The sequence below is a fragment of the Heliangelus exortis genome, chromosome 21, assembly GCF_036169615.1.
Source record: "Heliangelus exortis chromosome 21, bHelExo1.hap1, whole genome shotgun sequence".
NCBI lineage: Eukaryota > Metazoa > Chordata > Aves > Apodiformes > Trochilidae > Heliangelus > Heliangelus exortis.
Genome location: NC_092442.1, coordinates 5,913,364 through 5,934,211, shown reverse-complemented (window position 1 = coordinate 5,934,211; position 20,848 = coordinate 5,913,364). Strand labels below are relative to the sequence as shown.

General features: G+C 40.5%; 2 protein-coding genes and 1 long non-coding RNA gene across 9 annotated transcripts in view; 2 read left to right on the top strand and 1 right to left on the bottom strand.

The window, feature by feature from the left end:
* Positions 1–179: 179 nt before the first annotated feature.
* On the top strand, positions 180–14,704 carry INPP5K (inositol polyphosphate-5-phosphatase K). Of its 6 annotated transcripts, none has more exons than XM_071765435.1 (13): positions 180–397; positions 2,922–3,029; positions 3,672–3,780; positions 6,036–6,152; positions 6,459–6,631; positions 7,156–7,267; positions 7,828–7,937; positions 8,484–8,510; positions 10,167–10,359; positions 10,571–10,708; positions 10,972–11,055; positions 11,321–11,425; positions 12,237–14,704. In XM_071765435.1, the coding sequence occupies exons 1-13, from the start codon at positions 351–353 to the stop codon at positions 12,333–12,335; spliced, it is 1,422 nt and encodes a 473-aa protein (XP_071621536.1). In that variant the 5' UTR covers positions 180–350; the 3' UTR covers positions 12,336–14,704. The 6 variants fall into 6 exon arrangements, 4 of the variants coding, with proteins under 4 accessions (XP_071621536.1, XP_071621537.1, XP_071621534.1 ...); XR_011730160.1 differs by lacking the exon at positions 8,484–8,510 and having other exon boundaries at positions 181–397; positions 12,237–13,524; positions 13,756–14,704; XM_071765433.1 differs by lacking the exon at positions 180–397 and adding an exon at positions 2,074–2,702.
* LOC139806177 (uncharacterized) lies at positions 12,644–19,972 on the bottom strand. The gene is made up of 2 exons (XR_011730167.1): positions 19,338–19,972; positions 12,644–18,364 (listed from the first exon to the last, which is right to left on the bottom strand). It is a non-coding gene; the product is annotated as an uncharacterized lncRNA (long non-coding RNA).
* MYO1C (myosin IC) overlaps positions 13,401–20,848 on the top strand; it is a 58,118-nt gene continuing 50,670 nt past the window's right edge. Inside the window, exons 1-3 of one of the 2 annotated variants that reach the window (XM_071765427.1) lie at positions 13,401–13,524; positions 15,838–16,019; positions 16,489–16,693. In XM_071765427.1, the coding sequence (XP_071621528.1) occupies positions 16,619–16,693 (75 nt within the window). In that variant the 5' untranslated portion in view covers positions 13,401–13,524; positions 15,838–16,019; positions 16,489–16,618. Of the gene's footprint in view, positions 13,525–15,837; positions 16,020–16,488; positions 16,694–18,586; positions 18,707–20,848 lie in introns of those variants that run through there. The other variant, XM_071765426.1, reaches the window with a different exon arrangement.

The following is a 20,848-nucleotide window of genomic DNA, read 5'->3' as shown; positions in this document are numbered from 1 at the left end:
TCCGCCTCCGCCTCCTTTGTGGTGGGTGCTGGGGTTGGGGCCTCCCCTACAATCGCCCCTTTTTGGGTAAAAATTCCCTCGACCGCCGCCGTTCCTCCCGCCCGCCAGGCGGCGCTCTCTCCCGCCGCCCCGCCCACGTGCCCGCCCTCCCGCCCGCCCCCATCACGCGGCCCAATGGGCACCAGCGCAGGCGGGAACGGGCGGGCGGCGGCTGAGGGGAGTGAGGCGGCTGCGGGCCGGGCTGGGCCGGGCCGGGCCGGACGAGGTTGGGGCCTCGGCTCTCCCCTCGTCTTCCTGACCGGAACCCAGCTCTTCCTGACTGGAAACCTGGTGTGTTCGGCCGCAGGGAGATGGAAGCTGCGGGCCAGGCTCAGGGCGGTGCCGTGAGGGAGCTGAGGTGAGAGGTGTGGGGGGGGGGGGGGGGAGGCGGCTCTGTGTGAGGCGCGGGGCTGAGGGCGGCTTTTCCGAGTGTGTGAGAAAAGTAGCTAAGTCGTTGCGTAATTAGCTGAGAATTAGGGAAACTTGTGTTTCTGCTTATTAACAGGGAGTTATGCTAATTGGCGATGTTTCGTAGTTACATGAAATCGGTAAGAAAAGCTGATTTTCTGATTTGAAAGCGTCGGTACTGGAGGTTCTTCAGGGAGGTTTATTGAGTATTGTTTGGACTTTCCAGAGACCTACTTAGGTTTAATGAGGACAAGATCCACTGCTCTTGCTATTAACGTACCTAGTGTCTCAAATTTGTTGCTTTTTGCGTGGAGGAATTTGCATAGATCCCTGGCTTCTGCTTTTACGTTGTTTTGACATTGTGTGTTTGTGTTCTGTTATCTGTGGAGAGAAGTTGTGGTGTCTCGCTCTGTGGGATTGGGCCACTAGAGAAGTCTACTTAAAGGGGAGTTGAGTAGCTGTCTATATCAGGAAAATTAAAAAAAACCAGCAGAATAGCGAACACTAACATGTGCTTAGAGATATATTAATAAGACTGTGACCCTAAAAATTTATCTGCTACCAAATCATGTCAGGAATTGGTGACAGTAAATAATGCCTTCGTTATTGTGGTCGTATTTAGGAATGCGTTTGCAGAAAGCTTGATTCTGTAGCGTAGTGGTACTGAAAGCTTCCTGAATGGTTTGAGAAGTATCCTCCTCCCTTTGAAGGCTGACATTCTGGCATCAGATGAAAATTGGGATCACTCTTGTCTCCCCTCTGTACTTGTATGGCCCTGTGGAGTAGTCGGGAGTCTCAGCAGACATTTGGGATTGCGTAATGTTGTGGGTTATTTGCGGTGCAGGTGCATGTATGTTCCTCACTCTTAAGTGTTTCCTGTAGACCTAGTTATAACCTACAGTGAAACCCAGTTATTGAGGATGATCTTTAAATTTTTACAAGTATTTTTTTCTTTTGGTGTAAATTCTAGCACTGCAGTCTTTCCCTGTGTTCTTATGAGTAGTGTGGATACTGAACACTCTGAAGACAATTATTTTTCAGTTACAACTGATGACTTCAATATTATTTCAGTTTTGCTTAATCAGATAATTGCATTATGAAAGTAGTAACTTAGTAATTAGTAGCTTCCAAAATTAGTTCTCAAGTGATATGGCTCTGGCTTCTTCTGGAAGAATTAGATATGCAGCATACATACTTTTTTTTTTTTTTCCCCCCCTAGATATTTGTTCTAGAACCACTTCTGTCTGACTTCATTGTAGTCTCACAAAGAGAAACTTGGTGAGAGATATTATTGAGTTGGTCTGCTGTGCAAGGTCACTTTCCAGCTCTTCCACGTACATTGTGTGTCACCTTCATCTAGGGAGATAAAAATACGGCCCTAATAATGGGATTGACAATTTAACTATTCCTGTTTATAGGTCCCTGTAAGGACCCTAAGATGGATGGACAATTAAGGGCTTATTGTTTTTAAGACTGTCTGATGTGTAACAAGACTGATGGCAAAGTGAATCTGTTATTAGATGCTCCGGTATTGACATTACCATCTTATAAGGACAAGTCCTATGACATATGAATGTATCTGACAGTGCTTTGCTTGGTTTTGGCCAGGAGTGTGTTTGTATGTTCAGGAGCTGCAGATTACACTTCCAGTAGCCTACAGAAGAAGGCACATGATCGATTCAAATCAACAATAAATTCTTTTCAATCTTGAGCTCATAGAATTAACCACATTAAATCTATTATGAAGAAACAATTCACCGTGTGAGGAAGGATGGGATTGCAGCTTTTGTAACAACCCCTGGAGTGTGGGGGTAATGCTAGGGGTGTTTTTTTTCAGTGTTGCTGTGCCTACGTTTGCCCTTTCGCATTCGAAGCAATGCTGAATTCCACAGGAGTGAAACCTGCTCCGGGAGATTCTTCGCCATTTTTATACTTAGGATTTTAACAAGCTGGTCCTTCAGTGTGTAGTTACTCTTTCCTTTTGAGCAAATGGCTTCCCTCAGTGGTGAAGGTGCATGTCAAGACCTCTCTCTCAACGATTTGGAAGGTCTGCACAGCTTGCGCAGCCGGTCTGCGAGTGTCAGCAGCACAGCGTCCAGCGGCCGCTTGCAGCTCCGCCAGCGAGTGGCCCAGCTCATGGCTTGTGTAGAGGACATCAGCTCAGATGATGAAATTCATGAAGAAGTGTCTCGCACTCTAGATGAAGCTTTCCTCATCTGGGGGAAAAAGCTGAAGGATAAGTGGCAAGAACTCAGGTTTTGTTCTCTCTAGTTGACTGGTTTTGTATTTGTGGGTTTGTGTTTCGTTTTTTTTCTGTAATTCTTGTTAAGAAGTTTCTGATCGAGAAAAAGTGACAGAAAGTCTTTGTTTTATGTAGATAGAAGTTCTTTGGGGAATTTAGATGCTCTTAGATTGGTTACCTGTTCAGGTATCAATTTTAGCATTGGTTTTATGTGATTTTTGTTTGTTTGTAGACTGCACTTAGTTACCTGGAATGTGGGCACAGCCTCTCCACCTCCTGATGTCACTAGCTTGCTTCAGCTCGATTCAGAAGGCCCAGCTATGGATATGTATGTTATTGGGTAAGTATATAATGAAGAACTTGCTCTGTAAGTTTATTGCAACACTGCTAAGTGTCAACAGTTTACTGTCTATTTTGGGAGAACTGTGCAGTCACTGCCTAGAAGATGGTTTAACATTGCTAAGAGAAAGTGAAGACTAGTTAGTGACTTAAAACAGAGCTGATTTATAGCAAAAGAATATTCTTTCTGCTTCTTGTTTTGTGACAAAATACAGAGTGCCAAAATTGTTGGGTGCTGTTTTATTGGCATATAAAGGCATATCTCAAGTTATTATTGTAAAAAATTCAGTACATTTTAAAGAAATTGGTACTAGCTTATTAGGTGCCATTATAGTTTCTAAACCTACTTGAAATTTTAAAGACCTAATGGCAAAGTTACTTGTCATAACATATCATGAGTCTAGCATTAACTTAAACTCTCTTCAGATGCATATAAACTGCTTTAACTTTGTTTTTCTCAATGTTAACTGTGCTAGACCTGTGGGTGGGTTAAACTGCTTGTGAGTGAGAAACTGAACAGCATCAAGAAATTTGACTTAGGCTGGTAGAGATCAGTTAGGATGTTGTCATCTGTGTTCTGAAAGGGTTATGTGAGTTCTGTCAAAACTAAGAGATAAAGTGTGAGTAATCTTGATGTATTCAGCTTACAGGAGGTGAACTCAAGAATCACAAATTTTCTGTCTGACTTGGCATTTGATGATCCGTGGAGTATTTTTTTCATGACTGTATTGTCTCCTTTGGGCTATATCAAGGTAATTGTTTACATCTATTAAGGTGTCACAGCAGTGTAGGACAATGTCTTCCCCAGCTCCTTTCAGTTTTTTTCCCCCTCAGACTTGCCATACAAGCTTAGTTGTTGGTGTTTTTTCACTTCTATGGGTACACATACATCAGAAGTGATTCTTCATCACATTTGTGACATGTGACAACGTGTGTCTTGTGGCCACAATATCTTTTGTTTAGAGAAAATATTTTTGCTCTGAGCAATATTGGGGAACTGTATTGTAGTGTTTTTAATGTGGTCTGCTTAAGTACCTGCTTTCACTATAAATATCCCAAACGATGCCAGAGGTTTTTTTTTAAGATTGGCAAGGCTTATTCTTCTTTTCTGACTTGTTTGCAGTTGAAAATAAATTGCATATATGTCAAACAGGATTTTACTGGGTATAAATATTTTTCCGAGGACTTTGGTTTAGATTGGAGACCTAGAACATTGTATGGTAGTTTAAATGACATGATTTTTGAGAATATCTGGGGCATTAGATCAGATAAAATACTAGCTATTTTAATAATGCTAACAATAAACGTAAGATATCTTCATTTTCTCTAATAAAGAGATATTAAAAGCCTTTTGAATGCTGTATTGGTTTTCTAAATCAAGCATTGTTTCAGGGTGATTTTGCTGAGATGATTGTATTATCTGCATGCTAGTCAGACGTGGTAGCTGTGGCATTCTTTTAATTGTAATTTTTAAAAAAGCACAACACAAAAGACTTGTAGGGAATTATAAAAAGGAAATAATTGTCGTTCATTCTGATGTGAGTCATTGCTGATAACCATGCAAAATCTGGCTGCAGGCTGACATTCAGGCCCTGTATATGGTCAGTTAAAAAGAATTCCTAGCAGTATGCATGGTTGATTTTGAATTCTAATTTATAAATGTGGCACTTTGGCCAAACTAATGAATGGATGCTGCCACCTAATGGTTTTCAGCAGGACTTGATTAGTTCTAATAATAAGAGGCGACTGTCAGGCCAGGTCAAAATCAAAACAGGCAGTGAGGAGAGCTTATGCTAGGACTTATCTGAGGAGTTGGCTAGGGAGAGGCTGTTGTTAGAAAGGAACAGTCAGCCATTCTTTGCTGACCTATGTGACTTCATTCACAGCAGAATGAAATGTAGCAAATAATAAAGCAACTGAAAGAACTTAGTATCTCATGAGCGTAATTATTGAAAGAAGAACATTGGTTATACAGATCAGATGTACAAATATTTGTACATCAACTAGTAACTGATACCAATTCACTGCTCAGTATTTTGTTGGGTGCAAGAACAATGAAAACATTAACATTTATACTGAAGTCATTTTACTGTCTTAATGTGGAGGCAGAGAAAGGAGGAATTCTGATTTTAATTTTGGGCTGAGTTTGTGTACTTCTCTGGCAGTCAGTGTTACTCTTAATATTAGGTTTTATTCTAATGTAGTCTTTCTAAGTTCATCTACCATAAAATTGAACTAAATCTACTTCAAAGTCTGTGTTTTAAATTGAATCATTATCATTTAAAGAAACAGTGAATTTGTTAATGAAGAACATCTTTGTTAGGTTATTTCCAGACACACACACACACACACACACAAAAAAAAAAAAAAGTCACCAGTATCTTCAAGCTGAAACAGTGTCTTACATATTACTAAGTACCTATTTTGGAAGTGCTCAGAAAATCAGTTTTACGGTCATCAAAAGCAAGAGTTCCACCTGTTTGCAGTTCACTGTTTTTGCAAATGTCTTGGAGTAACTGCTGTGCTTTTTAGGCATTTTCATGGCAGTTAGTGATTACCTGTCTGCTGAAGATTTTAGTTTGAAAAACTTGCTTGAAAAAAGCTGGAGGACTTCTAGGTGTGCAGCATTGTCATAGTTTGAGTCAGACTCTGAGAGGGGCAGAGCACAGAGGGGTCTGTTCCCTCCTATTCCCTGCTATCAAGCTCAGGCAGACCACGACTGCTGCTCTCTTTCACCTGCTTCTTGCTTGGCTACTGCTTCTCTGTGTTCCTTAATTATTAATTATTTGAGAGATTCATCACAATTGTTTATAAGTCTAAGAATGTATTCTTTACAGCATTGAGCTGCACCTGAGTTTACTGCGTCACAGCATTGAAGCCAGGGTTGGCAGGGGAATTGCATCACTTCTGCCAAGGAGTTCTTCCCATAAAAGCTTCTATAAAGGAGAACAAGGAATTCTGACCACCTCCCTGGAAATTACCATTCCCTCTTTTGTATCTCTTCCAGCTCTCCTCCATTCGCATGCAGGGGTTGCTGCTTCTGATCTTTGTGAAGCATGGCCACCTGCCTTTCATCCGGGATGTTCATACCCACTACACACGCACAGGCCTCTATGGATACTGGGTAAGGAGGTGTCTGAGACTTACAGGGATGGTGGTAGGTGCCAGCTAGTTTCCCAGTGGGAAAGAGGCTATATGGCTTACTTAAAATTTAATAAATAAACTGACAAGCAGTGACACCCAATTTTTTGAACCTTGTATGCAGCACCTTAATTTTACCAATTTATTAGCTGATGTGCATGTTACATAGGAAGAAATAGTATTAATTTACATCTAACTAGCACGACTTGAAAATGTACAGAAGGTGTCAATAGTTACCTTTTCAGATGTTGACTGTGGTTTCAGAGCATGTTGTTAATCTTCATACCAGGGGAACAAAGGAGGAGTCACTGTTCGAATGTCCCTCTATGGTTATACAATTTGTTTCATGAACTGCCACTTACCAGCTCACATGGAGAACACAGAGCAGCGACTGGATGACTTTGAGAAGATTTTGGAAATGCAGTTTGAAGGAGAGAATATTCCAAGTACTTTGGACCATGAGTGAGTTGTTCAGATCCTGCTCTGTCTGTATTGGTTTTATCTGTTACAGAGTAAACTCCTACACCACAGGCTTCTCAGCTGTTACAACCTTGAATAACGATTTCTGTCTCAAAAAAATCCCCCAAAAATCAGAATAAACCTTGGGCCCCAATAACTGAGCTTCTGTAATACTGCAGGAATTATTTGTATCTTACACTGTTTCATGTGCCTGAGTCTAAAGATGGTAATAATATCATTTAGAAAAGGGTTGAAAAAACATTTTAGTTCTGTAATTTTTAATTTTAATACTCAAAGAAATGCCACAGCTATTTCAATTCTTTTAAATTTTTTGTTTAGCAGCAGGTTATCCCTGTGTAAGCTTATTTTTAACTATTTAATGTTTGTGTTTTAAGTGTTCAGATTAAGTAGTGTAAGTGATTAGAGCACCTAATTAGTGTAATGGTTTATGTTCTATTGAATTCTTCCCTTGTGTTAATGGATTCCTATGGATCTTGTTTTGTTTTTTTCTTTTCTTTTTTTTGAAGTGTTCTCTTCTGGTTTGGAGACCTGAACTTCAGGATAGCAGACTATGGCATACATTTTGTCAGAGAATCAATAAATAAAGAGAATTACAATCTGTTATGGGAAAAGGACCAGGTATGTTGTTTAATCTGTTTGGAGGTTTTGTTTTTAATACATACAAACACAACAGGATAGTTGATCATTGCTTCTTGAGTTACTAATCTCTGATAAAGAACACAAATTCAGAGGAGTCATGAGGTGGAAGAAATGTAGCAGTTCCCTCTCTCTCTTCTTGGCCATAAGCCCCAGTTAATTGCAAACTTTTCTGCTTTTGTTTAATTTCTTACTCATTTACAATGCTTGTCTTTGACTGCAGCTTTCTTTGAACTTAATGGCTTGTGAATTGTTCCTCACCTTAATTTCTCCTCCTTTCTTCTTCTCCCAAGAAGTATTTCTAAGAGAAGCTTCTCCTGGAGTTTGTGTTGAGTAGAACTGCTAAACAAACAAAATTGTGTAAACAGAGTTTTGACAGTAACAAAGAGACACTTCTGAATTTACCTTTCCAATATGTTATCCTGACTGATGTGTTGAATTCTTCTTGGAATTCCAATTCTTCTTCCAGTCTCCTTTCCCAGTTGCCGTTTAAGCTCTGACTTTAAAACACAATCTTTAAAAGATACTTTTTATTCCTGCAGTTAAATATGGCAAAAAAGAAGGAGGCATTTCTTCAGGAATTCATAGAGGGTCCTCTACAATTTAAACCCACCTACAAGTTTGACCTGTATTCAGAAGTATATGACACAAGGTAAAAGCATAATGAGATTAATTTAGATACAGAATATTAGAGTGAATGTGGGGCTTGATGAAATATCACTATAGTAAACAAACTTGAATTTTCTGAATGTACTGCTTAGCTTTAGCTACTGAGCTATTCTGTTAGGCTCAATCCTGGTCAGATCTGAGTAAGGGAATATTTCTGGCTCAAGAAGCCTGCTGATTCCCTGAGGGAAGTACTGAAACAACCCATTTTTTGGGGGGGGGGGAATAAACCAATACTTGTTTATGCCACTTCTTTTTTGTTCTTGTATACTAAAGGTGCTCATTGATTCTCGAAAGGAGAAAAAGGAAAAGAACAATTGCAATTTTTAAATTTCCTTCTCTATTTAAGCATTCTATTTCATACTGCTGGTATTTAAAAATAAATGTAAATATCTATGTAAAATATTTTAAGTTAAAAATTAAGTAGCTTAAGTTTCCAGTTTTTCTCTGTCACTGAAGTTGTATGTTTCAAAAGAAGGATAAGTTCCTGTTCAAACAGGGGTTTTGTACTGATCTTTTTCTTTACTTCCAGGGAGCGGAAGTCCCTGTTTTGGTTTAAGTAAGAAGAAAACTTTCTGGATTTCTTAGCTTTGTAAATATTTCAGAATCAAAACAATGCTAATTCCTGAACTTTAGATTTGATTTTTATGAAATATTTGAAAATCAGATGACAGCTGATTTTCTTCAGGGATTTTTTGAACCTGTCTGAAAGCTGTAGTGTTATCTACTCTGCTGTTGCACTCAGGATTGGAAGTTTATTCATTTGGATCTAAAGAGATTTTGCTCCCTATTGAGTGTGAAGAAATATGGGACTGCCAGTAAGTCCAGTTAAGAAAAAAGTACTTATAATAATTCAAACCCAAACATTCTAAGAGTGATTCATAGCCTAATAATCTGTGTTGGCTCATTTAAAGAACAGAAGGGGTGCTTACACATCCTGTGGAGGTGATCAGTGGACTTCAAGGCAAGCACCCATGGAAAACATGCTTTATTTGAAGCACACAGATTTTGTTACCTTTTGATACTTTTTCAATATGTATTTTGAGGTTTTCTTTCCCATCTAATATGCCATTTTTCTTAAAATTTGAGTCTTTTAACATAAGATGTTCTTTTGGTGTTTTCTTGCACAGCAGAGCAGACGTGGCAGCTCATAAAGATTCCTGTCAGTTTATATAATTACTGGAGTAAGTTGATTATGGCCCCTTATTAATTTAAAATCTTTTCACCTTCTTAAAGGTGACTTATACATGGGAAGGGGTAAAACAAAAGCATGTTGAATATTCAACCAAATGACATTTTCAGTTCGTGATAGTTTTGATATTCAGAGTTTTTAAACTGACAGTTTTCCTTACACATCCTGCTCATTAACATTTATAATTCAATCTAGTTCATTCTAATTCCTCTTCCACGGGGTATGATCTTTCCTCCATGTCCATTTGCAGTGATACAGCTACACAGAGAGTTGCTGTTAAATCTTCCTCCCACTACGGAGGGAACCACAAAAGGATCTTGTCATCTGTTGTTATTGATATGGTATAAAAGGAAACTGAATTGTGATTCCAGTTTAATGTATAGCACAGTTGCTCGTTGCAGGTGGAACTTTCCTGATTATGGAATTTTTAAGGCCTTTTGTTATGAGACAGCAATACTTGAGAGACTTGAAATGCAAGCTAGTTCAAGTTAGAGGAACTTTGTATAAAGCAGTAGTGTCCCACCTGTTTTTATTGTAAGTTTGTCCACTATTTGTTGTTAAAAGAAACTTGTTCTTAAATGTTTTGAATTTCAGACATCGTTCAGACTCTTCCTACATCTTCCTTTATGCCCCTTTTCTCAGAATAACTACATTTGAAGCTTGAGGAAGTTGCTGTATTATCTCAGTGTCCTTGCATGGTTTTATGGAATGCTTCAGGAGAAAGTATCATTTCCCGTGTGAAGCTAACACATCGAAATGCCCTTCTCCTCTTCATTTTACTCCTCTCAGAAACTTATGAAATATCTGTGGTAAATGGAGTTGAGTTCACACTAGGAAACCTTTAAAGAATACCTTTAAAGTGTATTGAATAGAGCAGTAAAATGAAGCTTGGATGTGATTCTCTTCTTTTATTAATATGTATCTGACAGTATTTTAACTTTGAGTAGATTTTGCACAGTATTCTTAGCTTTTGGCAATGTTTTTTTTCCTCACTTCACTTTCCTTCATCTTACGCTTTTTCAGTGAAAAGAAAAGAAAGCCAGCATGGACTGATAGAATTCTTTGGAGAGTAAAAAATCTCTGCCAGGATGCATCAAAGGAAGGCGAATTCTCTGAAGAAGAACAGACAATTTCTGTTACATTGAATAACTACAGGAGTCACATGAACTACGGCATCAGCGATCACAAGCCTGTTACGGGAACTTTTGGGCTTGAGGTGCTGTCCCAGAAAAAGTTTTATTTTACTGAGTCTTGCCTTACAGAAGCTGGTTTTCTAGACTTTTGAAGTCATAATCTCTGTTTCGTTCCAATAATAGTGAAGGCAATAAACTGCTTTGGGGTTAAGAGGTGTGGCAGAGAGTAACTTGAAAAGAATAACTGAAAGACTGACAGACCTCACTGACTTTAAATTCTGTTCCTTTGTCTAGTTGAAGCCTCTTGTGTCAGATCCTTTCATCACACTGAATCCTGAGGGTGAGTGGAGCTCAGAGCATGATGTTCTCATCAGATATTCTGCAGTGCCTGAATTCCCAAGTAGTGCCTGGGACTGGATTGGACTCTTCAAGGTAATGTTACAGCATCATTGCTCTTTACTTGTAGTAAGAGATGGTGAATATGACTGGAGGAGGTAGCTGATAGTCTTCTGTCATAGGACATTGTGATTCTTCTGCAAAGCTCTCTGAAATCATCATGTATCCTTGGCTGACATTACTTTCTGTATGCCAACAGTTTAGCTGCCTAGTGTGCAAGCTCTCTCACACCCTTTACATTCTCTAAGATGATGTGGTTTTTGTTCCCTTCAGAAGGCTGATGGTTTGCATCTTTGCAGGTAGCTTTCAGGCATGTGAATGACTATGTTACTTATGCTTGGGTGGAAGATGATGAAATTTCTTCTAACAAAGACAGCAAACAAGTAAGCCAATTTTATTTCTTTTGCAGTTTTCCGCAGAGTAGTATTCAAGGACTATTTGTCTACCCTGCCTTTTACAGGTTCTGTATCCTCTTTCATAGTCAAAGTTAATGGCAAGTAATACTATTGTTTAAAATCCCTTGCCCCTTCCCTTCCCTTTGAACAGCTCAAGGTTTCTTCTCCCTTTTTGCTGAACCAAGTCCCCTTGCTAACATGTCCACCATCTTCTTTCACTGTGGGAATTGCTTATTCTTACTCTTGTTGACAGGTTTACATGAGTGCTGCAGAAATACCTGATACGGGAGGAGAATTTTTGCTTTGTTATTACAGCAATAATTTTCAGTCAATAGTTGGTGTCAGCCAGCCTTTTCAGGTAATGTATTTGGAAGCTTTGATTAATGGTGATGGGATTTTTATTTCTTTTGCTTTCATATGCATCTGAACATGGGTGTGTGAAGCTGGCTTAATCTGGGGGGAGGTGACAGTAGAAGTAAAGGTAAAAAGGATATGTCCTGGCTAAATGTCCCCTAAAAGAATTTGCTGGTATGCCAAAATACACTGAGTAGTTGTTATGGCAACATGAAATAAGCCAGGTTTCTCTCAGCTATCATTTCTGGAACTTTAGGCTCTGTCAGTTAGGTCCCTGGTTTCTACAAAGATGAGAATTCAAGTGCCACCATTTCTTGCATTGTAAGTGAACTCTGTGCTCTGTTCTGTGGCAGATTTGCACAGAAGTGCTTCATGTATATTTAATTGTTTGAATTTGGGGAAGACAGGACAACTGGAATTCAGGTTATTTGTTTAACAGGTTTATTTAGTTTCTGAAAGGGTGACTTAACTTGCACAGAGTAGATAAAACCAACAAGCGTTGCTGCTTTTCTACACAAGCATTTCTTGCCAAAAGCATTTTGTTTGTGTATCATTTTCCATGCCATCATGGCTCTGCTAATGTGTTGAAGAATGGTTGAAGTTCTGCATTGTTGGATGAAGGGGTTCTAGGAGCCTATGAAATTACTGCCTTAGGGGATAAAGTAATGAAAGTTGCTCCCTTGCCTGGTATATTTCAGTGATACCGTTCATATTTTTCTTTCTATATTGGTGAGTAAAGTTGCAGGGCTTAATATCTATGACAAGCACAGTTTTTTTGATTGTGTTATTTTTTTTAACTACTGTTTCTCTTCTAGATTCAGCCTAACAGAACAGTAATAGAAAAGGATCTGACACAGGAAGACAACAGTTGGATGCAGAAACCTGACAATCTGGAACCACATAACGACTTCTGAAGGCAGAAAGGGCATTTAATGGTCCTAAGTCAGGAGTCATATGATTGCTTATGTCTTAGTGACTGCAAACTTTTACTCTTAGAAGATGGAGTAGGATAGTGCAAATAAGACAGGTAGGATTGCTCAGAAACGTTGTAAGCTCACAGAACATAATTTATTGTGGAAACAGGTATTTTTTTTGTTACAGGGAGAGTAACTCTCTTGCACTGGCTGAGAAGTGTTAAATAGCATCTAATGAATGCTCTATGTTTTAAGGTGATAGACATTTCTAACCCAATGATTTAACCTAAGCTGCAATCTGTAATAGATTTTTAGGCTTGCTCCTTTATTTGTAAAGGATATATTATTTACAATGCCATATTTACTGTGCTATAAATACTTAAGAACCAACTTCCAAATGTTGACTTTAAGTTGAAGTTATTTAAAAATTATTTATTAGATACAGCTAATCAGCTTGTTTTGAAATTTTTGTTTGGCTTCCAAATGTAAGCTAGTTGGAACATGTGGCAGTAGGTCACATGAAAACAAATTGTTTCATAGAATCATTTTGGTTGGAAAAGACCTTTAAGATCTTGAAGTTCTTCTTTGGTAGTAGATTCCTGGTCTTCATGGCTCAGCATTAACCAGGATCCCATAATTTTTGAAATCAATTCCTTAGCATAGGTGAGCAGCCATACATGAAGTACTACAGTGATCATGGTAGTAATCCCAGTTGTTTTCTGTTGTCATTTTGAATCTAGAAAGCTAAAGCCCAATTTAAATACTTCCCTGATACCATTCTGCCACATGATTGTTCCACTTATTACAGAGATGATGATAATTATAGATAGGGAAATTCAGTGGAGCAGATTCTTTCTTATGGTGTAATCTGTGCTCCCAAAATTGTAAATATCTCCAATTCATAGCAACTGCTTTTGAAAATTTCTGTTTTTCTAGAAGTACTTAGACCTTAACATATCCTGTGCACTTAACAGTGGAGATGGAGTAAGAAACAGTATGTATTTTTTAAAATCTGAAAGGCAGTTAGCTTCAGAAATAGTTTGATTTCTTGATGAGGAAATGGAGATGATTGGAAAGGATTGGAAGGAGGCACCAACATTCCACGGAATCTCAGACTACATTGCCAGAAAGAGCACTTGCCAGTCTCCCATGTTCTAGATACACAGCTTTGAGCTACCTGCTGTGTATGGTAAGTAAAGCTAGTTACTAATCACTGTAATGTTGGTTATGGTGGAAAAGAGAAAATTTGGTTCAGGTGGGGAGAGCAAAGCAAAAGATGAAAAGATGTTGGTGTTTTTATGCTGAAATATTGCATCAGAACTGAATGGATTATTTTTTTTCTCTTTCTCAAAGCCTTAGTTTTTCTAGGATTCTTTTGAGATAGAAAGTGAATACCTTGATATGGCTTTTTTTTTTGCAGGTACTTGCTTACATTATTCACTATATAAATCTGGGATCCAGGCATCTTTGTATACTGAGGAAACTAAACATAGGTCAATGCTTGGTGTTTGGAACTGTTTCCAGTTGTAAACAGTAAGGGTGGGTTCAGAGGATACTGTGTTCATTACACAGATTAAAACTGCCTTGAGATTTACAGTTTGTACATTCCTGTTACACTTTGGAACAATATTAGAAACACTTCTCACATTTGTACCAGTCTTGCAATAATTTATTTTGCACTGAATCTTTCAGATAGATGACTTTTCGTGGCAGTTAGGGCATGAGACCAATCCTTACTGAATTGCAGAGAGCTGGCGGCTCTTGAGTTGTGCTCTTTTTGTGCTTTTACTTCTGAAACTGTATTACCATACTCCATGCAAGGAGACTCTATGGAAACGTCAAAGAAGAGTGGTCTTTGAATTCCAGACCACAGCTGGCGATTTGTTGCGGACCAAGATCCAGTTTCTTATCCGGGTGGACCTGCTGTTCCTCAGCAGCTCAGAGGGGGAGCCAAACAGCCGCTTTTCAGAGGCAAGAAACTCAAGATCGTTAACGCTGTGTGAGAGCTGATAAACCTCTCAATCACTGGACATAGAAGCTGCATTTCTTAAACTAATCCTTTGAACTACAGCACTTAACTGAAAATGCCCACGGCAGCTCTGATTCAATCTGCTTGTGTGTCAGTAGGATGCAGCACAGAACTGTGTACTTCTTTCTTAAGTATTCTGCACACAGTAGCACTTTTGTTTACTACTGTTACCTACGGTAGCTTTTCAGACTATTCCATGACTTGTTATGAAGCAATTTCTGATGAAATTATCTTTCATAAGGCACCTTTAATGGGATGTTATAATCACTGGAAATGTTTTTATACTCGTGTTTTCTTTTCATGTACCTCTAAAATAAATCCTGGCAGTGAAGTGTTCTAACACAGCCTCTGATAATTTGAGAACGGACACACTGTTGTGGGTGGGGAGGATTAATTTGTGCATGGTGACCTTTCTCCAATAAACTTTGGTCATATTTAATGTGCAGATACAGCACTACTTTAGAATGGAAGGATGTCAGTAATAATATTTGCAGTAGGGCTTTGGACTGCGAAAAAATGGCAAGGCAAGTGTAGTTCTTTTGGACAAAGCAGATTCATCTAATTTTTCCTAGTGAAATCAATTCAGTATTAAATGGACTTAGTTGTGGATTTTCTGTCACCCCTCCATCATTGAAGAGGTTTTGATTATTTGCATTGTAAAAATGCTGAAGTCACTTAGTTCTCTTTCTTAACTCTCTTAACTTTTAGATTCTTCTAAATACCTTTTTTCACAGTGAATTTTTCACAATATGATTTGTCTTTTTGTCGTCATGAAATCCTGCATTTTACTTTGTATTTTTAAATTTTGTATGTTTTAATATAAATTTGCTACCAGATCATGTCCATCTAAGGGTAACTTTCTGTAATTCCCTGCTGTTAGAGACCTTGTTTTGGAGTAGGAAATATTTCTACCAAGGAATGTTGTCCAGTGTAGCCTTATATGATGTTTCTATATTTCTGATGTCTCTATATTTCTCAGGATGTGCAGTGTATCATTGCATCCAGATAGTACAGCTCTGTGTAAACAGGAAATATTTCTAAGATGTCTTGCGTGCTTGTTAGACCCTAAAAATATGTCCTGATAAAGACTATTGTTTCTACTACCACTACTTCCTTCTCTGCTTCAGGACACTAAATGACACTCAGATGAACTTGTCTTAATGTACTGCCATGGAAAGGCCAGTTGAACAAAGCTTGAATTAGGTTTTCCTTGAGAGAGGAAATGATCCCTTTTTTGAGAACTTTGCATTACTAACAAGAATATTTCTGATGGCCCTTTCTGTCCTTGGATATGGGGATTCACTATTTGAAAGTGTCTGAAAGATAGATCACAAAGTTGCTGGTACCAATCACTGCATGAATGATTGTTATTTAACTCTGTAATCATGCATTAGGCAGACAACATCCTAGTTTATTCCTAGTTTTTCTATCAGTCTTGAAAGAGTAGAGAAAAATATTTTTGTCTCTCTTCAGGTGCAAGCTCAGAGTTGTGTAGCACACAGTAGTGCAGAGTAAGCTGTTCTTTGTGTGGCTGATTTGTTCAGCCAAGGCAGTGGCACTCACCACCTGATGAATCTGTGGAGTACACATTGAGTTACTTTGGAAATTGAGCTACTCAGGAACTACTTCAGTTACCTCCACTTAGGAAAAGTCAGGTATGTGTGTGTACATCCCACCTCCCTGTATTAGAGTGGAACTGCCATGTTCTCCCTGCAAGGAGATTAATAATTATGTAGTTCTGCAGCAATTTGAAGAACTGCCTGTAGTTGCCATGGGAGCAATCAGTATTTTCTGTTACTGTATTTCTAAAGCAAGTACCTTGGAGGCAAAGATGAAGAACTTTTTCTATGTAAAATCTCCTGGTAGGTGCATTAAGTCTATCCTGTGATGGTGTCGTGCTAATACCTATGAAGCTGCATCCGCAGTGATTGAACTTGTAGTTCTAAGTCCACTGGGACTAAAATGGAACAAAGTTTGCAGCTATAAACACAAACATAAATTTAGGCTTCTTGGAACTGTCCGGACACATTGTAATTAGTGGAAACTAGTCTTGAACTTAATTGTTTCAACTCACACCAACAGTTAATATAAATACAGCAGGTTCATCTCTTCCTCTCACAACAGGGCTCTGAACCAAAGACTGCAGATAGCCAAGGCCTTATCCTAGACTGCTCAGGGAGTTCAGCCACTGCTGTGCTTCAAAATTGGAACTATCTGTAAAGAATAGAGAGATTTACTGATTTATCTTGGAAACATGGAATTGCAAATTGAACTTATTCCTACAGGAGAAATCATCCGTGTGATTAATCGCTATGGAGGACACAAGACTGTAAGCCCTCTTTTCATTCTTCTCTTTTCCCCTGTTGTAACATTGGCTACACAATATTGGGCACCTTTGTTCTGAATTGAGAAGTGCTGGTGCAAAAGCACGAGGCCTCTGCAGGACTGGTGGGTCACTGGAGTGACTGTAGTTGTGCTTTGAACAGTTTTGTCTCATTAGTTCGAAATTGGTAGCAATGAATTTTAATTTTAAGCAACTGAGAGTGTAGAAAATTATTAAAGTGTATTTCCTGTAGAAATATTTTGGTGGGCCAAAGTTGGCATGACTTGCAGTTGGTGGTTGGCCTAGCTGTAATCATTCCATCTGAATTCTGGCAGCACTTTCAAACTACAAAGGAAGCAAAAGAGGTTTGAAGAAAGTATTTTGATCCTATTCAGTATTGATGATGTTGTCACTGGACTAATGCCCTGAATGTTATAGGAAGATTCACACATAGAAGATTCAGGGGTAGAGGAACATATAAATATCTCGAGGAACTGACTGTACTGTTAACTTGTGACTTTTATTGACCTGGGTTCATGGTTTGTATGTAAGCAAATGGAAAATTCATGAGCTGATTGTTTCTGACTTGACATGGTAGATATAAACAGTTAAGAAAGACACTATTTTTCTAAGAATAATTTTAGTTTTCAGTACTTGGAATGAATGGTCATTCTGTGGGTTTTCCTTCATATTATTTTCTAACTGGGTTTGTATAAAAATTCTGAGTCTAAAGAGAAGGAACTGCTCTGCCATAGGTATTTATAAACTGTTGAATGTAACACTTGTAGCAGATTGCTGAGAGCAGAGCCTTCACGTCCTGAAACACACATCTGTGCATGTGGCTACAGTTTCCTAGCATTGTCTTTCTAGCAAGTAATCTGCAACTCGATCTGAAAATTAGCTAAGACATTCACTGTGTGGATAACACAATCATTAGGTAATTTCACTTCAGAAAAACCCGAGAGCTCTGCCTTGTCGGAAGAGGAGATAGTGGCAAGTTTGGTATTCTTTGGTTTCCAGTGAATGGTCCAGGAGTGTTACTGACTTACTTGTAGTGACAGTAGAGGACAGTGGTGGGATTGAATTGTCTCCCAGAGAGAGCTGTTCTTTAATCCTTATTCCAAATAGCATGTGCCAGGATCCTGGAGGAGACACCACAGTGAGAAAAGCTATTAGCTCAGCTTTCTGAATAGTTTTAAACAGTCATTAACAGTCTATAAAACTGTAATTTGCTACTTTGAGAACAGCAGTCTGTGTTAAATCTTGGTGCTGTAGGAACAGGCAGAGGAAAGTGGTTGGTGTACTGTGCTTTGACACTAAGGGGAGCTTCTAATGGAAGATACTTGAAACTGCAGCAGGAATGGAAAATGCAGAGCTTTCCTGCTTCAGCTCCACATGCTTCAGTTTTTGATAGAATTAAATCATACACAGGATTCCTTGTGGATTCTGGATATGCTTCCTCCTGTACTTCACCCCTTTGTGAGATGCACTGAGCTGTGTGTTGCTGCAGTGGTTACCCCAGTTCACTCTGCCTTTGGGGGATCACTCTGGAGTTCAGTTTCACCCTGGGTCCTCCCCAGAAAGATCCAAATTGCTTGATTCCCACAAACAGGCGCCAGCTGGGAGGGGAGATGTGCTCAAGTTATCACCAGTGTCCCAGGTGTATCCACTGTGCCCCTGGAGGAGACAGGTGCAGCTGGTAATTCTAATCAACAGAACCGCCACCCGACCCGGTGGAGCGGCTCACCCGCAGGACTCCCTTGTCCTGAACAAGAGGGGGGCAGCTCCTTCCTCCGGGACGGGCGGGGGGGTCCAGCGCTGTCCGCTGCCCCTCGGCTCCTCCGGGCTGCGGGCAGGTGAGGTGAGGGCGGAGGCAGAGGCAGGGCCGCGGCCTCGCCGCCCGCACTCCGCATGCCCGGCGCTCGGACATGCGCGGCGCGGGCTCCCGCGGGCACTGGGCGCGGAGGCGCTGCCGGAGCCGCCGCAGGGCCCGGAGCCGCGAGTCCCGGGGGAGCGCAGGTGAGCGCGGAGTAGAGCGGCGGAGCCAGGGACGGCAGCAGACCCCGGGGGAGCCGGGGGTGGGGTGGGGGGGATGTTGGCCGCGGCACCCATCAGACACCCCCGTGCTCGCCGAAAGGCGCCGGGGTTCGGCCACATGGCCGCGGGGTGCCCGGAGCACCGTGCCGGCTTGGAGGGGGGGGTGCGGACGGGGGTTAAGGCGGAGAGCCGGGAGCGGCACCGGACGGTGCCCCGGGAAGGGCGGGAAGCCGCGGCTCGGCCGTTCCTCCAAGTCAGCGACCTTCCCGGAAACTCCGAAATTGCCACGGTAGACACAAATGACGCTTTCACAGCAGCCGGCATCCTGGCGGCTACCCGGCATGTCTCCGGGGGAGTCCCTCCCTCCCTTTCCGTAACGTTACTAAATACACTCCGGTAACGCTTCCGCGGTTGTATCCTAAAGGCAGCCAGCTCCCCGCCGGGCTCCTATCCGGGACGGGGTGAATCCTGCCGGGGCTCGCATGGGGAGCCGGAGCGAGTAAAGGGTGTGGCTGGGCGTGGGGGCAGGAGAAAAGGCTGCTCCTGAGCCCAAACGTGGCCGTGTCATGGAAGTCCTGCCTTATTCTTCTGAAGAATGGCTTTCTGTACATACCTGAGTAGTTCTGTATCTTCGGCTGTTGTGTGCTCAGTGGTGAGCTGTGTTGATAGCACTCACATGTATGTTGGTATAAATCTTCCTTGTTTGCCGGTGCTTGCACAGGTGTCTGAAAGCACTTCACGAAGAAAGCTCAGGAACTTTAGTCCTCTCTTATAGGTGATGTTGTCAAACCGCATAACTTCTCCAGCTTAGACCACTAGTCTTTGTCCCCAGTAAGACTCAAGTCCCATCTATGTGCTACTTCTTATGCCAGTTTTTCCCTTTTCCTGGAGTTAATGAAGTGACAGTGATTTATGTAAGGAGTCTGACTGTGCTGAATGAACATCTCATTCTGGTAACCTGAGCTTTCCGAGTAAGCTGGCTTCATCTGTGTCCTCATGTTTGGGGGGATTACAGAAGAAAAAATATTCTGAGACACTATTCAAAGATTATTCTGGTATTTATCCTTTGTATGACAGTTGCTTGAGGTAGAAGGCTTCTCTAGAACTACTTGTAGATGGCAGCTGCCTTGTTTTGCAAAGTGACAAATGAGAAAATTTGTTTGCTTGGTGGGACCAGTCATGAAAGCAGAACCACATCTTAGAGTAACTGGGAAGAAAGGCATTTTCCTTTCATCTCCTTTTGGAGCAATAGACAATTAGCAGTTGTCAGCACCTTTTCAAAACTCATTTAGAAACTGCCTAAGGTTACAGAACTGATGAGTTCTTAATTTTTATGGTAGGCCCTGGAATGGCAGCCACTGTCATAACATTTCAGGATTTTCAGTTTTGATATGGGATAGAATTCTGTGTTTTAGGGAAGGCCTGTGTAAATATAAGTCTCTGTTTTGCATGACAGAGACCAATGGAGTGCTAGGCTGTACACATGCTGTACTAATTTATCGTGATATAAAGGTAGACATTTTTTTTACAGGGGGAAGTGAGAGATTCAGTGTGACTCAGGATCCAAAGTGTGCAATTTTTATTCTGTTTTGCATAACATAGCACAGAAGCTTGGGATTTATGATACATCTTCAGAATTTGTAATATCTAGAAGAGAAATTATGCAGATCCTGAAAAAATTATTCAATACAGGTAGAAGAGTGCTTTGTTTGGGGGGTTGGTTTTGGTTTTTTTTGTTTTTTTTTTGTTGTTGTTGTTGTTGCTTATAGGATGTAGCCTGATTGTGCTGGGAACTGCCTGCTTTCTAGGAACTGTACAAATCCCTCTGCCACTGTCAAAATGGACAGTCTGCACCAAATGCAGGAGGAACAAAGTGCAGCAGCTGTCCACAGACACAGCTCAGTGTATAAAATGTAGCTCCCGGGTGTTTCAGTCCATTGCTCCCTCCCTCTGCCAAATGCTCTCACCTGACAGTTTTGAATAGTTCCGGCATGCAAAATGTTAAGGATCTCTGGGCTAGGGAGTACTTTGCCTCCCACTTTTGTAGGACAAATACAATTTGGGAAAAATGCAACGTGTTACTGGTGCTGCAGAGAAAGGAGGTGGAGAAAACTTAGTGATGCA